The following is a 21,027-nucleotide window of genomic DNA, read 5'->3' as shown; positions in this document are numbered from 1 at the left end:
GTTTCGTATTAAAAAAATAAAAAAAAACGAAACAATAAACATTTCCCCATTACAATCAAATTAGAAGATGAAATCAGCCAGAACAACGGAAAGTGCACATGAAGTTGCGTGTAAGGATACTTTCCAGGTCGGCACTTTCTTTCACTTTGTCCTGATGGAATAGGGGGCAAAAACACCGACCCACTACGTGTGACGTGTCTGGGATTCGTATGCATATTTGACAACGGGGTAAGGATTAGTTGGTTCGGATGGTTTGGACGCCTATTCAACGTCACCATGAACACCATCTTTGTTTTCTCCTTTTTCCTTTTGTCCTTTTTCTCTTTCCAGAATACTTAAATCATGGGGAAGGGAGGTTCACCATTTAATCATCCCTCAAAAAAGAAAAAAATTAAAAGAAAAAAATTAAAGCAACAATATAGAATCAATTCAACCACCCACCTGGAATCGATTTGATAAGTTTGTGGACCAAAGAACTTGTGAGAGGGGCAGTCGCCATTGGTATTACAGAAAGAAATCATCAAAGCAGCACCATAATCCATATTATTATATATATATATAAAAGAAAAGAAAAGAAGAAACAGAGCGAGCAAGAAAAGTTGGAGGGTTCTTGGGTTGGTGTGCTTCAGGCTTTGTAACTTATCCTGATTCTCTTCACTGAACTATATTCCCAACAAACAAAACCAAACCAACTCGTTTTCCAGAACCCAAAAGGGGTTGAAGATAAAACAGCTCTGACTTGAGGAGAAAATACAAGGATATACTATATTATGATATAACCACTGCCCTTGGATGCAGAAGGGCTATTTGGGTGAAATAGTGGGAGATACTTCATTTGTTACCTACACTCTGGAGCTTGATGTGTTGCTTGTTTGCTGCTTCTCATCCATCATGGTGAAAGAAATAACGGAATCCCCTTTACAGTAGTTTATGATGGCACGTTAAAGTGAAAGAGCCAAGATATGACAAAGGCAAAGACCATGCAAGCAAGCAGGAAATTCAGGAAACGATGACCATGACAGAAGCTTCGGTTCTCAGCATATGGAGCAGCTGCAGCTGTGGCTCCTGTTGTGACTGTTGCTGTGTTTGTCTCATTCCACTGTTCCATAAACTGGGTCTCATTTGCACCAACAACATTCCGTGCAGTTGCACCACAAATTTCGCAGGTCCTACAAGATATAAATATAAGTAGAGATATAAAAAGAACAATCTTTAGCAGAAAGCTCATCATTTAATAAAGAAACATGAGACTGAAATAAAGTAACTGCAGTAGGCACAAAAGGATTTTGTATAATAGTCACTGCAGGTTCATAACATCTTAATTACCACTGACAAGTGGTCAAATATAATTCAACTCAAGATACTATGCTCTGTAAATTATCAATGTATCTGTACGATTCTAAGCTTTGTCTTCATGAAGCAACAACTCATATCTATAGAACTTAAACGTGGATGATTGTACCTCTACTCCATTGGATGGGATGTAAACTTGAGGCAATATAGCACAAGAATTTGAAAGAGATGCATCAATCTGGAACAGAGTAAAGAATACTGGAGTCATGGAGATGATTTCTTAGAAATTAGAGGAATGGTACCTTTGTTCAGGAAAAAATCAGAACCAGGTAGAATAAGCATCTCTCTCTCACACTCGGTTTGCAATGAGCAGATTTTCTGCCCATGTTTTTATCCACATTGATTGAAAAAAAGAAAAAAAATCATCCATAACCAGTTTTCCATCTCAGCGATGGTTAATTATAAATTGGATGCCATTTATCCAACTAAAGTAGAAAAATACAGGTAAGATATCAATAGACAATATAAATATTAATGGGTGACTTAGTTAGGGGCCCATAAAAGCTTCCTAATCAATGTTATGGGATTCTTCATGAAGAATTGACATCAGATGTTTTGCAGTATCGCTAGAGTACACAAAACAAACAAAAATCATGGGCATGCAGGCTTATACGTCACTGTATAAGAGATCACAGTTAAATATGTGTGAGAATATTACTGAGCTACAACCATTTATATAGAACATTACACAGATGCAGGATTTCAAAATCTTCAATCATAGAAAGCTCTTAAATGCACTATCTATTTTTTCGATACACCTTTATGATATTTCAACATGAATAGATTACAGTTGGAGCCTCAAATCTGCTTCTGGAAGTTCAATGCATGCATACAGACATCATAGCTTTAATTCCCTCTACCCAAGGTTTACTAAACCAAATACTGAATACACTTTTGGACATCTTCCTGTAGCATAACAACCTAAGAGGAATTTCCAATAAATTAAGCAAAGTTTTTCACCATTTTATAAGATATGTTTCCTATTGCCTGAAAAAAGAAATATGCAGGGTGGCTCAGCATGCTCATACAGAAAATGGAGGTGTTTGTAAGCTCCAATGCATGAAAACATCTCAGCTTCCAAACCTCAGCCAAGTTGGATTGTTCAAGACCCCACCCAAACAGTAAGTGGAATCCAATCAAGGAATTGCAATACCCTAAATTTCTTTTTTTTTTTTTTTTTGGGGGGGGGGGGGGGTGGGGCAGAGTAAATACAGTACCTTAAGATCACAGTAGCCTGTTTATTCATGCAATCTGAACGCAGGATTACTTCAAGAATCCCCCATGTCTTATATTTAAACTGTACAACCCTGAATTTTAATATATTATACATACCTTTAATCTTAAAATTACCATCAGTAATAACATTAAGATAGTTAATGAAGAAAAATACCCTGATTTACATAGTTCAAATGGTTTCGTCTTTGACACTTGTCAAAATATCATTGGGTCTAGCAAGAACGGATAAAACATAATTAATCAGCATATAGAAGGACTTAGACAATGTTAGAAGACATTGTAGTGCAGATATAATTATTTACAGCCTGCACTACCTGTTAAACTGCCAGATTGAGATAAATAAACATCTGCCACCACAATGTGACCATAGAAAGATTATTGCTCACGGTGAGAGGATGGAGGGGAGGAAGGGTAAGAAAGACTCCATCCAAATTTATTTATTTATTTGTATATTTTTCCTCTCCTTTCCAGATAGGTAAAGCCTTTGTACAAGCGTTGAAAGTGCATAAAACAAATGCAGTTGTGAAATTTGTTTATGGATTTCCAAGCTAAGAAATGAGTGAAAATTATTGAATTTGGCCTTTGCAAACAGTAATAGAATAGATATGATAACAAGCAGACATTCACGGGTGTCCAATCAAAAAACCCAAAGGAAAAAGAGCGCATGAAAGCATCTGCAGACATAATGACAAAGATGCAACATTTATAGTAACCATGTTACATAAGCTACATACACCTTGCCATCAACTGACTGTAAACCTAAAGGGACTAATAAGGTGGAAGTGACATCAATCTGATGTTTAATCCCACTTCACTGTGCCAAGGGAAAACTACTTTTCCATCCCTTCTACTAATGATTTATCAAAGGTTAAGATCATCTGATTCATGTAATGATCGATCCAGAGGGTAAGGCATCAACTACATCAGCCTGGATTAAAATAACATAATGGAGACAACAGAATAAATTTGGAGTCTCCACAATGCTGTAGAGCCTTATCAGAAACTGCTCATACAGAACAAGTAGTTTTAGTTATATCAAGCACCCTCATCCTTCAATGAGGGGGGGGGAAGAATCAGCGACAAGGAGCTGAATCAGAATATCCATTCCAGAGAATCTGCAAGTACAATGTCTTTCACCCACAATATCAACCTCCATTTTGATAAAGGAATGATGTAGGGAAGCTTGAATTGCTGGGAGTATATTAAAGCAATGACTACAAAGCAAACAAAGGAGCACTTAAGAGAGAAACAAACTTCCTCATGCTTTTTAACTTCAACCCACCCAATCTCTTCGTTTCTTATTTTCCTTCCAAACGAAGTGGCAAATTTGTTCTTATTTGATTTTTTTAAAGATAAGTGAATAGAGTGAGCGAATTACTAACATCTGGGTTGGCTGAATGGATAGAAAACCTTCTAAACTCACCTTTAAGGATTTAATTCTAAAAATTGACGAAAAGATGAAAGCCAAAAAACTGCAAATTAACTCCAATTGATCATCATATCTTCATCCACGAACAGTAAAATTTCAACTAATGCAGGAGTATTTAGTAGCAAAATTTTTACAGAATCAATAGCAAGGGTTGCCCAGTCGCAAATTAATAGGAAAGATTTGAGGGGTGGGTGACTTTTATGAGCTGCATAAACAAAAGAAAATGTATAATGACTGAAAGCAGACAAAGCAAGGGGAGTTTTTACTCACTTGTTGCCTTTTATTTTAAACCAGGCCTCGGCGCATTGCTTGTGCGACGCAGCCAAATCTTCCTTGCACGAACAACCCAATTCGATAGGAATCCCAAATTCATGATTAACAGAATCTAAGCTCAGATGACAAATCCTGCAATCTCTCTCCACTTTGGTAGGCAAATGCACTTTAATCTCCGGAACTCCAGACTCCAAATGTATCTCTACCGAACAATCCGAAACGCAGGAGTTCCTGCGTTGATCTGATACATCTCCTATCTCGGGATCAGAAACGCAAGAAAACCTGCGATCATCGTACGACCCACCAGCAGTGGAATCATACGGAGAATGCCACGACTGGTCATCAGCATCTGAGAAGCATACGCTGACTTCACTCCCTTCTTCGCTACCATCAACGGAACGACGATGACTCCATTCTCCTGCAACATCAACATGCGGTTTTTCTATGGCTGCCATTTCCGAGACCCAGAACCAGAAACTTCATATAAAGGAGGCAACAGCAAAAGCAGAGCATTAAACCCTCCTAGGTTGAAGCTTCGAAGGGTTCAATAATAGGCAGAAGGGGGCTAAAGGGAAAAAGAAGGCAGCCGAGCAAAGAAAAAGAAAAAGTTAAAGAAGAGACAATCAGAGTAAAGTTAGTATTTTGGGGGATTTTGTTTTAACTCTCTAACAAGTAACAACTGAGTTTTTGAGTGAAGGTGATCTGTTTATCATTTTGGCTGTTTGCAGTAAATCTACAGATAGAGAGCAGACAAAATACGAACAGTTCTGCGAAGGAAGGGATTTGAGATACTCAGGTGAACAGTCCTTATTGCAGAGAATCATGGCTAGAGAATCGTGGCTTCACTGTAGTGATTATGCCGCTTCACGGAAGACACTGTAAGAAGAGATAATGAGTACTCGTGAAGAAAGGATACATCATACATTAGAAGTGGGTTAAGGAGCACAATCTGCAATTACCCAGAAATATATAGTGAGGACAGACAGAGAGAGAGAGACAGAGTGACAAATGAGTTTAAAATAATTCATTTATAGGAAAAGCTAAATATTGAAACAAGACAGAAATCTGTAATGGAAATTTATCCTTGTCTTTTTCACGTTGATCTCAGTACTTTTGTTTATTTATTTGCTGTTAAACAAAACAATGGCACGATAAAAAAAATTTCTATAAATGAAAGCAGATGACTGGTTAGTGTAGTAGATTCTGCTATTGAAACCTTCAACATGAAGTCTTACATGGCTTAGACATTCAATCATTGATGTTCCTTCGCTGGAGGAATTTTTTTATTTTATTTTTTCATTTTACTTTAAAATGGGAAGAACTAAATTATCAACTCAATCAATCAAGAATTAAAAAAAGAAAAAGAAAAGGAAAAAGCAAAAGACTGTGTGTAGGTTTCTGTATACGAGCAGGAACTGGAGAGTCACTGACATTTGCACAAGGAAGGAAAGAAAAGTTTCAGGAGATGTTAATGTGGTGGAATCCCAAGGTTCACAAACTGGGTTCAAATACCGGTGGATTGATTTGCTAATCTTCTTACAACAAAGTGTCCAAGTCCAACACAAGGTGCTAAAGAAAAAAGTGTCCAACACAATGGGTAAGTAAATATTCAATTGCCGACCTTGCACCATAGTGCAGAGTTTTGATCTTCTATATGTTGAAAGGGGAGAAAAAATATTTAAATCACATAGCAGCATACCTAACCTAAAAATAAAATTGTCTGAAAAAAAGAAAAAAAAAAGGTTTCCTATGTTTCTTAAATTTTCTTAAAAATAAGGACTTTTTGTGTTTAGATTAAACACGTATATCAAGTATCTTATCATATGGATTGAAAATTTTCTTTTCTAGATGAATGAATTATCTGAATACAAGACTCACAGTCTCATGAGGAGCAAAAATGTATGGAGCGTGGTGTTTGGTAAGTGACTTTTACATTTTATTTCAAATTAGAAAAAGAATCAAAAGTATATATAATACATTATTAGATAATGTTTGATGCATTGATGAAACACTAACTTGCCAAGCTCTTAATCATATGTTTGAGTTTTGAAAATACAAACAAAGTTGATATATCTGATCCCCTTCAGGCCTTGATAAATTTAGGAACCTTAAATACGAATTTTTATGATTTATTCTTAGTAGATGGTTTACATAAAGAACTTGAAAAAAATTCTCATATCATTTAAAAGTATCTGATCAACTTGATTATGTGGAAAGCTATATTAATAAACCTTTTTCCTTTTTATTTATTTATTATTATTTTTTTATAGTAAAGTATATTCTGTTGTGTTGGTGACAGAAGGAGGTGACAATTATTTTATTTTTCGTTTTTTTCTTTCTTTCTAATATCATTACCATCCCATGTATCATGTATCAACTGTCAAAACTAAATAAATACATAAATAAAGCAGTGAACCTTAAATTTTTTTTTTTTTTTTAAATATGCTATTCTTGTCCATATTGTATCAATTATACTTTATAACTTGATATTAATATCACTAAGGAAAAAAGAAAAACTACTAATACATATGTGATACAATACCGATAACTTGAGCCATGAATGGGAATGACCAGATCTGAGATGAGATTATCATTCAGGTGAACCACTCTCTTTGACTTATATAGTACTTACTACACTAGGACTCTTTTGGTTTTGGTGGCGTTTGGTGATTCTTCTTCACCCTTTTGAGTCCATGGAGTGGCTGCAACAGATGACTATAGTCATGAAGTGGTTCAGAGATTTCTCTTTTTTTTTTACTGGGTGGAAGCAACTACTAGTAGATCGAAGATGAAATTTATTAGTTTCTGCTACGTAGCCACGAGAAAACAGTCACAGTTTAAGAGACATCAAATTAAGTTCAACCAAAGGATGAAACGAAGGAAGAAATGATAAAGAAAAAGAGACTGAAAAGATACGAAGACCAACAACCTCATCTTTGGTTCTTTTGCAGTATATTCATGAATTAATAAGAGTTCTATATATCATCCAACAAAAACCACTGATTCCATCTGTTCCAATGCACCACTGCAACCAATCTTGCATCACACTTAACAGTTTTTGGTGTCAGTTACACGTTACCTAGAACATCATAATCCATAGAATCCAATTAAGGTCAAATGAGATCTAGACAGAAAAGAACCCAACTAGTAGATCCAAACTGCTCCTTTTAATGAAGATTAATGTTGAATAACCAAATGCTTAGCCTCTTAAACAGTAACCCAAATCTCATATGGATCAAGATTTACACCCATTATTTAAAGTATCCAAACAGCTGCAAATCAATTTTGGGGAATGAAACAAAGACACCCAGAATGATAAAAGTGGAAGAAGACACGGAGGGTGTCGGCAGAAATTGGGTCTACAAGTCTTTGATTATGAATTAACACTAACTTTTCTCTTTATTCCTCTGGCCTCGGCCAAGCTTTTCTCTCTTGTTCAGATCAGAATGGAATGTCATACAAGGCTCAAGTCATTGTTTCCCCCCATAAGTCAAAACCATACACATGTACCAAGGAAACCTAAAACCAGATTAAAGTGTTTTGTCTAGGGAACAAATTTGGCCTTAATGATATGAATTTAATAAGAATTTAAAAAGAGTTTGGGTTCAAAATTCTGACTTAAGGGCAGATTAAGGTCAGAATATTTTAGCTTTCAATAAGGGTAAGAATTGACTCCCTCTCTACCTTTGGTTTTATTTTCTTATAAAATTAGTTTTCCTCCATAAATTCTAAGGTTTATAAACTTGTAATGTCTTGACAAAGATTAAGACATTTAACCATCTCACATTAATACCAATGCTTTTGACCATTTCATTTAAGCTATCTGCTATATAATTTGCTTCTCAGAAAGCAATGTGTTACCATTGCAATTACTAATTAAATGTACAATTACTATGTAACATTTAAACGTGACAAAAAAAATGTTTGGTTTTCCAAAAGAAATGATAAAAGTAGGTATTACTCATGAAAATGTTTTCCTCATTTGCATGAATCCGGACAAGACTCTTTGCCTTTATCGGACCATAAAGAAATAGATAAAATGAGAAATGACAGCTGACCTAAACCCACATACATAGCCAAATTTTAGTCCAAAATAAAGAAATTAAAATAGCTCAGATTATTATTGAAAATTTTGATAAAAATATCAAAACATCATTAAACGAAGATGAATATAAAAAATAAGATGACAGTTTTTGTGGTTCTAGTAATTATTTTTTGTTTCATCAAAATCGTGTCAACTAGATGCAGATTATCATTATCCCCATAAAAGCGTTGCACCATTAAAAATATTAGCCATTGAATTCATAAAATAAATTAAAAAAAGTCCCTGGACTCTTTTTTTTTTTTAATGAGTAATGCCCTAGAGTTGAAAGGATATAAATTCATGAAATGCTTAAATTATCTATCACATGAATTAACTCATATACTATCTTCTGATCAATAGTGAAGACTTATAGAATAGTCTGTATGTTGACTAAAAAAAAGAAACCCTGAGTATAAAATATACAAAATTTTCTTTAAAAAAAAAAAAGAAAAAAAAAGTAGAAGACCCCAGGTTATTATTATTAATTCTAGATGAATAATTGTACTATATTTTTCTCATGGAAAACGCCTACATTGTTCTCCTCCTTTGCGGGTCAAGGGAAAAAAAATTAACAATCAATGTGGACCCTTAAGAATCCAAACTCCAAGAGAGAAAAAAACATCCCAGGTCACGTTTTGTGTTATTGAGTTAGTCAAATAAAGCGTGGAAAATAATAAGATTTCACCTAACATGTGATTGGATTATACTGACACATCACATAATCGGCTATGTTTGCAGCCTCACATAAATATTTGCAGTTTCTTTAAGAAGATGATTGTTGGCTTCTTTCAACTTAGTCTGCCATGGCTGGCTGAGTCTTTTGAAGGGCACAACCGAAAGTTGGGCTTGACAGGACCTTAACTGGAAGGTTCTAATCCCAACCCACCTGCGCAAAACCATATGTTGTGAACCTGTGCGAAATCAAATCCACTGAACCGTAGCAAATGATTTCCCAAAAGAGGCCAAAAGAGGCCAGAAAATGACCAAACCACCTGGTATCCATGCCTATTTCCTCTTTTTACCAACCCTATAGTTTCCTATGACTGTAATTGCATCACCCAACTAAGAATATGGATCCAAGCAGCACCACCTCTAGGTCTCGGAGGTGGGACCTTGTATGTGTACTGGACCCATCCCCCACACCCCAGGGTACATGATCCAACTTCAAAGCATGTCTGTGATGTGGTCAGAAACAAGTTTGATAATTAAAATTCTGTTGCTATGGAAACAATGGATCGACAACAAAGAAAGAACAAGTACAGTAACAGAAGAACAGGATACAGGGAAACAGAAACTATAGGTCCCCATGCTTCCAAATTAAACAAAGCTCGAGACCTTGTAATGGTTTTGTCTTATGGTTTTGTCTTTGGGTCTCACTCTACTAACTGGCCTAATTGGTTTTTCCAATTCTCATTTGGTGTATCTAGATAAGCCGCCATTAATATCACTCACCTGGATACCCCGAAGGTCTTCTCCTTCCTTGCATCAGATGAAACTCTATCTTTTGCGATCAAGTACCTGATCAGCAAGCACGGGGATTTACAACTTGCTGACCAAAACTTGAGAACTTCAACAGATAAATCCTGCATGGGACTCAACTAAATCCCTCAACATTAGCAGATACAGCAAAAGGTGGCCCGGAAATCTGGGATGATAAAACATCTGTCATCATGCCCATAAGCTTGTTCTTTCCCTCTTCAAAACGCAAATGGTCAGTCTTCCTGTTACCTTCAACATGAGCCATTTGGATTTGTGGTCCATGAGAAGCTGCCTGACCAGTGATGTCAGCCATCGCCCTGGTGCTACTTTTATCCAAGCCACTCTTAAGCCAAGCGATATTACTTAGATCTGTTGCTATTGAGGCCAACTCATGACTTGAGAATGGTTCAGACTCCTCAAATTCTACAAACTCAGGCCCCAGCAAAGAGCTTTGAGTGTGTCCCCCACCTTGTACCCCACAACAACCATGTCCACATTGTAGAGGAACAAGGGGTTCACAATATGAACTTTCTAGCAACTTGCAAATCCCAGAATCTGGTTTCAAGGTTTGAACCAAAGGTCCATGCAATGGGACAACTTTTGACGAGGAGGATGCAGCAGCTGTTGCACCTTGATGATAATATTGACTAAATGCACTAAAACGTGCAGCAGGACGGAATAAAGTAGGGGGATTGTTTGCTTCATAAATGAGATGATTCTCCTTTGTTTGAGCCTTGTCCTCAAACTGGGCTGATACATGCTCCATGGAGTAATCTTTTCCTTCCAGTGACTTAAATGAATCAACATCCCCACATGATAGAGTTTCTTCTGAAGATGCTCTCGTTTTGTCCAGACTGGCATCTTCCAGCATATCACCAGATGCTGACTTAAACTTTTCAAGTTCCATGCATCTGCGTCGTAATGTAGAATTCCAGTGATTTTTTATTGCATTGTCTGTCCTACCTTGTAGCAATCTGGCAATTGATGCCCATTTGTTTCCATGAATTGCATGGGCTGCAACTATGATCCGATCCTCTTCCTCTGCAATAATTTCTGTTCCATTAGCCTCATAAAGCAGTCTGTGCATACTAATATGGAAGAAAAACAAATGAAATACTAAGTTTGAATGTGTCCATCCATGTAAATCTGTGTGGAAGCTAGAAACAACAGATGGATACAAGGGCAGCATGGTGGCTTGAAAAGATCTTGGATCTCTTATATTTTGTATTTTCTCAATGTAATTTGGTATATTTTTCATGCATAAAAGGATAGCATATTTTCATGCACAAAAGGATAGAAGCAGCATATGCTAATTGAGCTTTCTAGCTACTACCACAAGCATGCTAGCTAAATTACATGGAATTGATGACCAAAAAGCACATAAAGTATAGCTGAAAACGCTTAATATTCAAGTCTCAATCCATGCCTGAACCATTTAAAAGTGCCCAAGAAGATTGCATTTGAAACTAAAAACATCCAGCCTACCTGTTAAACAACCAGCCATAAGAGTTTGCCTAACAAATACAATGAACTGTAGCTGAAGCAAAAGAGGCTCTAAACCTTCCAGCTAGGACTTTTACCAATATGCAATTTAATGATCTAATAACTAAAGATTCAACTAGAAATTGACAATCAGAATTGAAGACATTCATTTTCAAAAGGACCAATAAATTGCATCACTACCCCCATCAAATAAAAAACTGCGGTGGTTTTATACTGACGGAACACATACAAAATCAAAGCAATCAATCAAGTGATGAAGTATCTTTTGTGTTTCCACTCAAACTCTAAACCAGTACTAGTTTCATTTACCATGAATCTAAACCAACCTTGGATGAAGCTTTATTTATAAAATATCCCTCAAATGACTTTTCCAATTTCAATAAAATCACATTTTCTTCTGGTTTACTTATTCTGATTATCATTTTAGCTCTGCTAGTCACCTATTTCTAGTACTCCTGGCCTATAATGAGGCTTCCACTTGATCAGGGAGGAGTTCTGCTGCTCAATTGAATGGAGAAATAGTGGAGTCACAATTTGGTACAGAGAACCTATGTAGTGAAAAATCTCCAAGAAGAATACAAGCTTTTACTTTGCCTAAGACCTGCCTGAGTAAAGAGAGAAAGAAGGGCAGTAAAAGAGAACCTATCTCATAGACCAGGAAAGTAAATTCAGTCTGTTGATGTTGTTACACTGTGTGAAGGATAAAGCTTGATAAATTTCTTAACTAATTACTTCAAAATCAAAATGAACCACAATTAAAGGAACCAAGCTTAAGCACAGCACCCTTTCCCAGCTAGAAAAAGTGAGAGGAAAGGCACTGCACGTCTACACCATCAAGGCCAAGTTTTTTCTCATCACTAACAGCAGGGTAGCTGAGTCCAAAATTTCCTCTTGAATAGACTCTCTACAATTTGTTTCCAGCCACCCATACCTAAGTTCTCGGGTGTTAATTAAAATTTTTGAGAGACAAGTTCAACAGAACTTAGTAATTAGAAAAAGAAGTATATAACTTTCTAGAACTAGAAACAATAAATAAAAATTGATAGATTAATGATTAGCAATAACTGAAGGAACCACACCTAGCATTAAGAAGAAGTCCTCCAGAAAAGGAAATTAATGGAGGTTCAGAGGACGACACCAAGAGATGAACCAATGTCAAATAAAAGCAATTGAATTCAGATAAACAGATCATCCACAAAATATATGATCACAAAAGTTTCGTCTCACTTCTAGACAACCAAAGGGTAATATTGACATATTGAGGCCCTTGCATCCCAACTTTCCACTCTCCCAAATAAATCCAGGGTTGATTTGAACTTAGAAGGAAAATAAGCGCAATTACCTTCAGAAAACCAACGTCAGAACTTAGGATATTGAAGGCCTGAAGCTCAAAGAAAAATACAAGGAATACAAACAATTTTCTCACTTACAATAGCCAGCTAAAATTAGAAGGAAATTGAAAGACCTCCTAACTTCAAATCCAACAGAACCTTCAAAATTCACCAATTCCAGTACCAGAACACAAGCCCCCATACAAAAGAAGGGCCGGGGGGGGGGGGGGACTCCACCAGAAAAACAGGTAGGGGACGAGGTTAAAACGAAAAGACAGCTATATACAGTTATCCTGGAAGACTTGGGGTCATCAACTGGTTAGATTTTCCTGTCACCTCCTTTAAAGATTATAAACTTCTCTGCTGTTGATGTCTTTGTAATGACGATCCATGAGGACTGCTTTGTCACTTAGGTGGCTTACATTACAATGGTAGTTGATAATAAGGTAGTCAATAACTCTATCTCACTATCTAATATTGAATAAGGCCTAATGGGGAATGGGAAAGTGAAGAATTGGGTAGAGAAGGAAAATGAAGGGGAGGAGTTGGGAAACCTGAGAAGAGTCTGATTTATTGAGAGAAGAGAGAAAACTCACGGAGGAGGAAGGAGTGCAGAAGAAGAAAGCACACATGCACATAAACTCAATCCATTTTTTCTAATACCTGAAAATAAACAATGATTACACAAGTACTTTATGATAACTTAAGGGACTCCTAACACAAATAATGCTAATCCTAAATAAAACCCCAGTACAAGATGAGCTCAATGAATAAAACACAAGATGATAAAGTATCCTCTTAAAACCCCAAATTTAATTGGACCCAGTTTACCTTTGCCTGGATGCCCAAGGGGGCTTTGATTGGTCCAAGGCTGTGTGGTATCAGGGCCATGTTGATGGACTCTGTGTCTGTTGGAAATTAGGAAGTCTTACCAGCATGGTTTTATTCGTTGGGTTTTTGAAGTGTCAAAGTCAGCCAGGATGAATCCAAGGTTGCCTTTGCCCTCCCCAAAACTATGAAAAAACCCAGGTGCAGACTGCAATTATCTTATTGAAAAATGTGAATTTTTGATGAATGGATAAGTCTGATATTTTTATATAGGAATTTTCTGGAGGGTTGTATAGTTCATGTTTAGCAATCATTAGGGTTTTCTAAATATAAAATACCATAATTTACTAAAATATAAGGTTAAGGTTTTTCTCATTTTATTTTATCTTATTTTATTTTTTTGTTTGTGGCTGTTAAGAAACAGGGCTCTCATCAGACATGTTGATTAATTGTACACAGGTCCTCAAGTTAGAAAATTTCCAATGTATTTTTAACATAAATAGAAGTAACCACCCCCTATGAGTAGGTTCAGGATTAATCTTGTTTGATTTTGTAATAACTTAGTTGGGTCTTTCTCTCTCCTATCCAATTCTCCATCTTTTTCTTCCTTATCTTATCCTTCTTCTCTAATTTGTCTGACTCTTCGGGCAGCAGTCAATATTAGCCCGTCTCCTTTCATACTCCATTCATCTCATCTACTAGACAAAATATTTTCTTCTCTTAATCACCTTGCAGCTTTCTCTTCTTTTTCCTCCCATCAATTGATAGTTTCCAATCATAAGTCTAAGGACCCCACTCCTTATTTTGTCTCATCCAAAATTTTCATAGATACTCCAGGCCTTTAAATTTAAAATATTATTCTTAGCAATCACAGCCATTGAATCAGATTGGTAGATCTATGCAATACCAGCCCTTGAAACAGAATCTTGGAGATTGGTACATCACCTGCAGATTCATCTTGGCCAATCCACACTAGTTTGGTACCATTGCCTAATCCAATGTTCTTCAAAGTACCAACAACTCGCCATTCCTAATGAAAAATGATATTCACTCAACCAAAGTGGGCATACAAGACATGTTTGCAAAATTATGCAAGTTATAAAGTCACCAAACCATAAATTAAAGAACGAAAAATAAAGTAGACTAGAAGTTCTATGACCAAATGCTAAAGCTAAATCAATTGAAGTCAAAGATCCTTAAAAGTATACCATAATTGGATCAAACAGTGCACAAAGGTGAGGAGTCTCTGTGATGCAGTCCTACAACGATGAGATATCAACAAGGAGCCGAGAACATGATCTTCAATGAATAGGCTACTTAAGATGTAGCCTTGATTGAATTAGAGCCACCAACCAACATCAAGGCAAGAACCAGCTTCAAAACAAGTCAGTTTTAAGGTAAATTCAGTTAGGGCTGTGGTACTCTTTTTTTTTTTTTTTTTTTTTGGGGGGGGGGGGGGGGTGGTGTGTGAGGAGGTTTGGTATTTCATGATATGGGCTGTGATGGGATGGAATCGATGGTAAAATTACGTCTAATCTATATAAGAATTCCCATTAATCTCAAAGGTTTTCTAGGATACTCAGCCCATAAGGGGATATGGGATGAATTCCTTTAAGTTGTTTTGGGAGCCTCAGGGTCTTCTGTTTAGGCTGAAACCTGGATCAAACCTTAAGGTAATCCCAAGGAGATGCTAACCAAGTCCGGTAGGATTCTAATGATTAAGTTTCAAGATATTGAACTTTTTGATTTTGGGGTTTGAATTTATGGTTTCAAAACAAGAGTTGGGATATCTAGGTGTTTGGCTGGTTAGAAATTGATGGGACTTCAATCGAAGGCTAGTGGAGATGAGGGGTTGATGTGGGTCAAAACTGAGATAAAAGTGATCAAGGGAGTTCTTGGGTGTCTTGATTTTGGGGTGAAGAGGGGATTGAAAGGGTTGGGGGAAATAAAAAGAAATTAGAGGGGAAGAGAGAAGGGGGATGGGGGAATACAGGCTGCCACTAAATGGGTGGAGGAGCCTTGTCTTTTATTATGGAAGAGCTGGACCAGTTGATGAAGGTTGAATATCAGAACCAAATAAGGATCTTGCTCAACTTTACGAAGAACCCTTAAACAACAGTCAAGATTGATTTGCCAAGGGCTGAGTATACCAGTTTAACTAAGAACAAAATGGAGAACATGAGACTAGGCAGCAAAGCTGAAATACTTCATAAATAATCTTAAGTATTCTATTCCATAGACTGGGAGGAGAGCCTATCTATAACCTCGACTAAAGCCCTAATGGAAATAGGACTTGAGCAACTAGAAAAACAACCCAAACTTAGCTTGGGTTATATAGTTTCAACTCTTAGAGGACTACCTATCAACTTAATAAGGATTAAGTAGATAACATGCATCAGCCTCAATAAAGAAAAATTAAACAACATGCATCAGCCTTAAAAAGGACTACATTGGAAAAGGACTAAGTACAGGAGAGGGGGAGAAATCCTAAACTCTGAGAAAGGACTAAGCATGGCTACTCAAGCCCGATGTTACTGCCTGGCAGCAGGCCTAGGACTTGTCCATGGCTTGGGTTTCCACTTGGCGTAGACCTTGGGACCTACATCATCAAATTGGTCAATTTAGGGGTGTTAGGTCAAAAGATTTATGGTTGGTAAGACCTAGAGTCTACCAGTGAAGGTTTGGGATTTCATGGATGACTGAGGGAGGCTGCAAAGGGATACAATTAAGGGTAAGGGTTTCAAGTTAATGAAAATTCAAAAATGAGGGAATCTAGGGTTTCAACTGGTCATAATGCAACCAAACTTGAATGATTCTATAAGGAGAGTGTAGGAAGTAATTAGTCAGAACTAGAGTTAATTATCATGATTGGTTTGGGCTGGGAGAATTTTAGAACTTCCTGAGAAGAATCTGAGATGAGGGAACTTAGGGTTACTGTGATTAGATTTGGAAGAGAAGGAGATTGAGTTTCGCTAATGGTTAGGAAAATATGTGGTCAAAGTTTGCAAGGAGCTTGATGGCTGGATTAAAAGTAATTTTTTGTCTATGGAAACAAAATGTTACAGATGTTGTGGGAAGTTTAGGGTTTTAGCTGTACAGCATTGGGCCAACTTTGGATCAAGGGTCAAAGGGATGAAAAGGGTTATCCCAACCTGATTTCGGGATGTTTGGATGGTTAGTTTGGTATGTGACCAAGTGATGGGTGGAAAAACAAAAATCAATGATTTCGATATAGGGGATTAAACAAAGAATGACGGGGTTGGGAATGCTTTAAATTTATTGTTGTTGTAGAAACACCTTGACATCAGCTTGTTTAATGGATAATGTCCTTGAACTTGCAAGAATTTTCGGCAAGTTGAAGGAGAAGAAATTGCATAAGAAATAGGGGGCTGGGGAAGATGATGGTCATACAACCATGCAATGCCCATTGTACCTCACTAGTAGCAATAAGCACAATCAAAATTCTGTTCACCAATTTGCTTTTAAAGTTATCCCTGTTATAAGTGCATATAGAAGCCTAAAAAGATAGACTTCTACAGTTAAAAGGAGAAAAATAACCCAATCCTTAACCTAATAGGTAGCTTACACTGATATGACAGTCAATTACAACTTGAAAGAGAATATAAAGATTCATATCTCTCTTACATACACTCACATACAACATTCTCTATCCTCATTTTCTTCCCATGGATCACATATACTAGATAAAATATTTCCTTCTCGCTTCATCAACTATTGTCAGCTTTCTCTGCCTTCCTTATCCTTCCATCAATTGATAGTTTTAGATCGTAATCTTAGACTCCAACTTCCTTATTTTGTCTCCTCTATAAACTCCCCATGAATCTTCCTATTTAGTTAGTTCATTGCCTGTTCTTGAAATTTGAGTAAATCTCAAACACAACTTGTAATTACCTTTAACTTCTAAATATTAGATCTGAGTAATTGTAGCCATCAATCTGGTTGGTAGATCAGGCAATATCAGCACTTGAAATGGAATCTTGGAGAACGGCCTATCTTTCACAGATCCATCTTGATTGATCTGAATTAAAACCTCCCACAGATTCTAACATGTTACATATGCATCCTTATATGGTTCCAGTACCAAGATTGTTCACCCAAGAGCTTATGTTAAGACTTGATCCCTTGTCCCAAATGATCAGTTTTTGGTCTTGGAGATAAAATAAGGTTTGATCCCAGGTCATACATATTAACTACCACATGTTAGTTTGGTCAATGCCTAAATTAAGTGGGCATGTCTTTAAGTTAAGTTTCTACCAAGTTCCAAGTTGCTACACATTATTATAGTGTTTGAGATGTGCTACTAAAATTTGCAAGTGGCCCATTCAAGGATATCAATTCCACCAGCCATAATAACCTAGAATCAATCTCCCAAGGTACCTTGCAATAAAACACTTGAGTATTGAGGGTTGAAACCTTTTTTATTTTTCGCATTGTAAGTGGTACCAAAAAGATCATCCCCCTCCCCTCCCAAATTACCCTTTTTTTCTAGAATGATTTTTAAGTTAACTTTTTTTGGGACGGATGATTTATATTAACTTTAATAACTGCTAAGTTGGCCTATTATACCAAACATACTAGCTCCTTGTCTTGGTTACCCAAAAAATTTAATGAGTACTTCCATGCTTTACCATCCATGGGTGATTAAATCCTCAGTTATCCCTGTCTTGGTGGAAGTGGAGAAAAACTAGTGTAATGAGCCAAATTATTCCACCTAACAGTATCATATCACTGGATCAATGCCACTTGATAATACAAATTCGATGGCCTTTTTTTCGTAAATCAATGACACCTTGATACTTGAAATGTAAGATATGATGGAAACCTTAATGTGATGCCCTACAATCATCAATTATTTCCCCCAAAATAACACTAAGCCTCGACCCAAGAAACTAATTCAAATTAGGAAACAAAAAAAAATTAAAAACAGAATATCCTACAAATCTGAGATCTAAAGTAACTAAAATTAAGATAAACAAAGAAATCATCTCCCCAAATAACATATCTCCCTGAATACTATGATCCATGACTTGAACTGGACCCAATTCATCCTATCTAGAAAGCCAGTTGCGTTGGACCAGTCCAAGACAGTGTGTCTGCATCAGAAAGAGACAACAACAGCAAAAGTATTTTGATCCTGATCCTTTTCTGAACTCACTGAATACAAGACCATTACAGATGCACGCTCCTCCAGGAGTGGGAGGCATTATGACATCCTGAAATTTCAGCATTGTATTTAGAACAGTTGAGATGATAAAGTGCAAGCATTTGTGCTTCAAGTTTAGCAGTGTAATGTTGACCCAAGAATATCCAAAGGAGGAAAATTTAATGAATAACTCGAGAATCCAGTCACACACTGGTAAAGTACGAGAAGAGAAGAGGCGGAAAGAGGTTGGGGTCGGGAATGAATAGTGATACCGTTAAATAAATTTCATGATTGATGCAGTAGTCTGAAATTGATACAATAAATTCAAAATCACAACATGGATGCTGTTTCATTAATAAATTCCAACTGGCAGGGATGACACAGACACATTATCAAGACAAGTATTGCTTCAAAATTGAAACTGCAGCTCATTTCCATCCAGATAATATCATGTTTATAGATCCAATCAAGCTCCAAGAGATTTCAACGAAGATATAGCTGAAACAAAGTTAAACAATGCACCTGAGCAAACAAGGACCAATAAAGAGTTTCTCACAAGTTTTTCCTTCCAAGAAGGGAATATCAGAGGTCTAGCTAGTCTACTTCATATCCATTCCTCCAAAAATTGATAGTTGATTCAAGAGTTATATTTAAGTAATTAGTTTATTTACCAATTCCAAGCACCGTTCAAAGCAATACCTTAACCACCGCTAAAGAAAATCTAAACCAGAATACAATTGAACAAGAAGTAGAATATGAAACCATCGATTCACAGGTAAAAGGAGAGGAAAATGATAGGTCGTGGAGATTACCAGTAAAGGGCTTTCGCTTCACGCCAGGATCGAGCTGATTACACCAACGGAGCCTACACGACTTGCCAGAACGGCCGGAGATTCCACGGGCGATAAGGCTCCAATTCCTGGCGCCGAACTTGCTAACGAGTCTACTAAGAATGGCATCTTCTTCGGGCGACCAAGGTCCTTTAACTCGATCTTCCGACGCAGTGCCGACTCGACTGCTGCCGTTTCCATTTCCATCTCCAACCCCAATTTTACTCGCACACTCACCACCTTCTCCACCATCGCCACCATCGAACCCCTCCCCGTCGGCAACCGCTGCTATCTCCTCTTCTTTCATCTCTCCGCTCTCGCTGCCTCTGTAACCGCAGCTGTACTTACCCGCCTAACTGCAGTTGTAGCTTGAACTTGAAGACAGCTGAAATCTTTCGTAGGGTAGGTGTTCCAACGCTCTTTTCCAGTTTTCTGAAGTGTTTTTCAGTTAAATACTCATATGTCCTATCTCGTAATGTCTTCTTTACCCTTTCCTTTAAGTGGTTCGAAGATTCAAAACGGATTCGTGTAAGGGGTAATGGTTGGAAATATGCTCGTTGCTGGTTTTAATTTGACAGCTTCACCCTTCCATAGAATGTGTTCGAAGATTCAAAACGGATTCATGTAAGGGGTAATGGCTGGAAATATGCTCGTTGCTGGTTTTAATTTGACAGCTTCACCCTTCCATTGAATATTAGACTAACACACAGTGTGAAAGAATTTTGAGGGTTTTTCCGTAATCTAGCCTGCGGCGGTTATCTCACTTAAGTGTTTTGGGGATCTTTCGGACCTCCAATCTCGTTCAACCTGATTCAACGAGCGTGAAGAACGAATTAACGGATTAAGTTTCAAAATCCAAATCCTGGGTCCAAAATAGAACCGGTCATACCGAATAAGAATTTCCAATCCTTTTCAAATATTAAGATCTTGACTTTGGGATTGACTTGGGATTGAGACTGTTATCCTCTCGCACATTTGCACCCGATAGCTGGAGACCCTAGATCACTTTTCTGACGAGAGTACAAAGTGTTATTCCAACCCTATATGACCACAAAAATTAAAAAAAAGCTACAAGAGTGAAAATATATGTATAATTATAAAAATTTATATTTATATTTTTTATTTAATATTTTGTAAATTTGCATAATTGAACCACTAGCTTTACCTCACTCTAAACGGTAAATCCCAAAATTTGCAAGCCCTAACTAAGATTAGCCCATGGGACACCTGACCTTTTTCAATAATCAACAAATATGAAAATATTTAATAATTCACCAAGTGTTTTTGTTTTGATAAATTCTAAAAATAGTTTAGGGCATTTCTAGAAAGATTTTTTTTTATAGGCTTTTGACAAAACTTGCTTTTAGAAGTCGAAACAACATCCACAAGTGTTTTATTACACTAATCAAAGATAGAGAAAATGAAGGACATGAACTCCTTTAGCAAATACAAGGACTAGGGTTTAACTAGAGAGAGAGAATATTGAGAACTTGGTCACTAGAGATAGAGAAAATGAA

The 21,027-nt window shown here is 36.9% G+C and overlaps 2 protein-coding genes across 2 annotated transcripts; both read right to left on the bottom strand.

Moving 5' to 3' along the window:
* Window positions 1-401: 401 nt before the first annotated feature.
* On the bottom strand, window positions 402-5,293 carry LOC149027801 (uncharacterized). The gene is made up of 2 exons (XM_089165977.1): window positions 4,289-5,293; window positions 402-1,169 (listed from the first exon to the last, which is right to left on the bottom strand). The coding sequence occupies exons 1-2, from the start codon at window positions 4,744-4,746 to the stop codon at window positions 929-931; spliced, it is 699 nt and encodes a 232-aa protein (XP_089022103.1). The 5' UTR covers window positions 4,747-5,293; the 3' UTR covers window positions 402-928.
* Window positions 5,294-8,992: 3,699 nt separating this feature from the next.
* Window positions 8,993-19,917, bottom strand: MYB1 (myb domain protein 1). Its single transcript, XM_089165967.1, has 2 exons — window positions 19,493-19,917; window positions 8,993-10,895 (listed from the first exon to the last, which is right to left on the bottom strand). Exons 1-2 carry the CDS (start codon window positions 19,815-19,817, stop codon window positions 9,970-9,972), a joined length of 1,251 nt encoding a protein of 416 aa, XP_089022093.1. The 5' UTR covers window positions 19,818-19,917; the 3' UTR covers window positions 8,993-9,969.
* Window positions 19,918-21,027: the final 1,110 nt, after the last annotated feature.

This window comes from Hakea prostrata, chromosome 1, assembly GCF_041222555.1.
Source record: "Hakea prostrata isolate BN-2017 chromosome 1, UWA_Hpros_2, whole genome shotgun sequence".
In the NCBI taxonomy this organism is placed as follows: domain Eukaryota; kingdom Viridiplantae; phylum Streptophyta; class Magnoliopsida; order Proteales; family Proteaceae; genus Hakea; species Hakea prostrata.
Note: the sequence above shows the minus strand (reverse complement) of the source record. Positions and strands in the feature narration are given on the sequence as shown.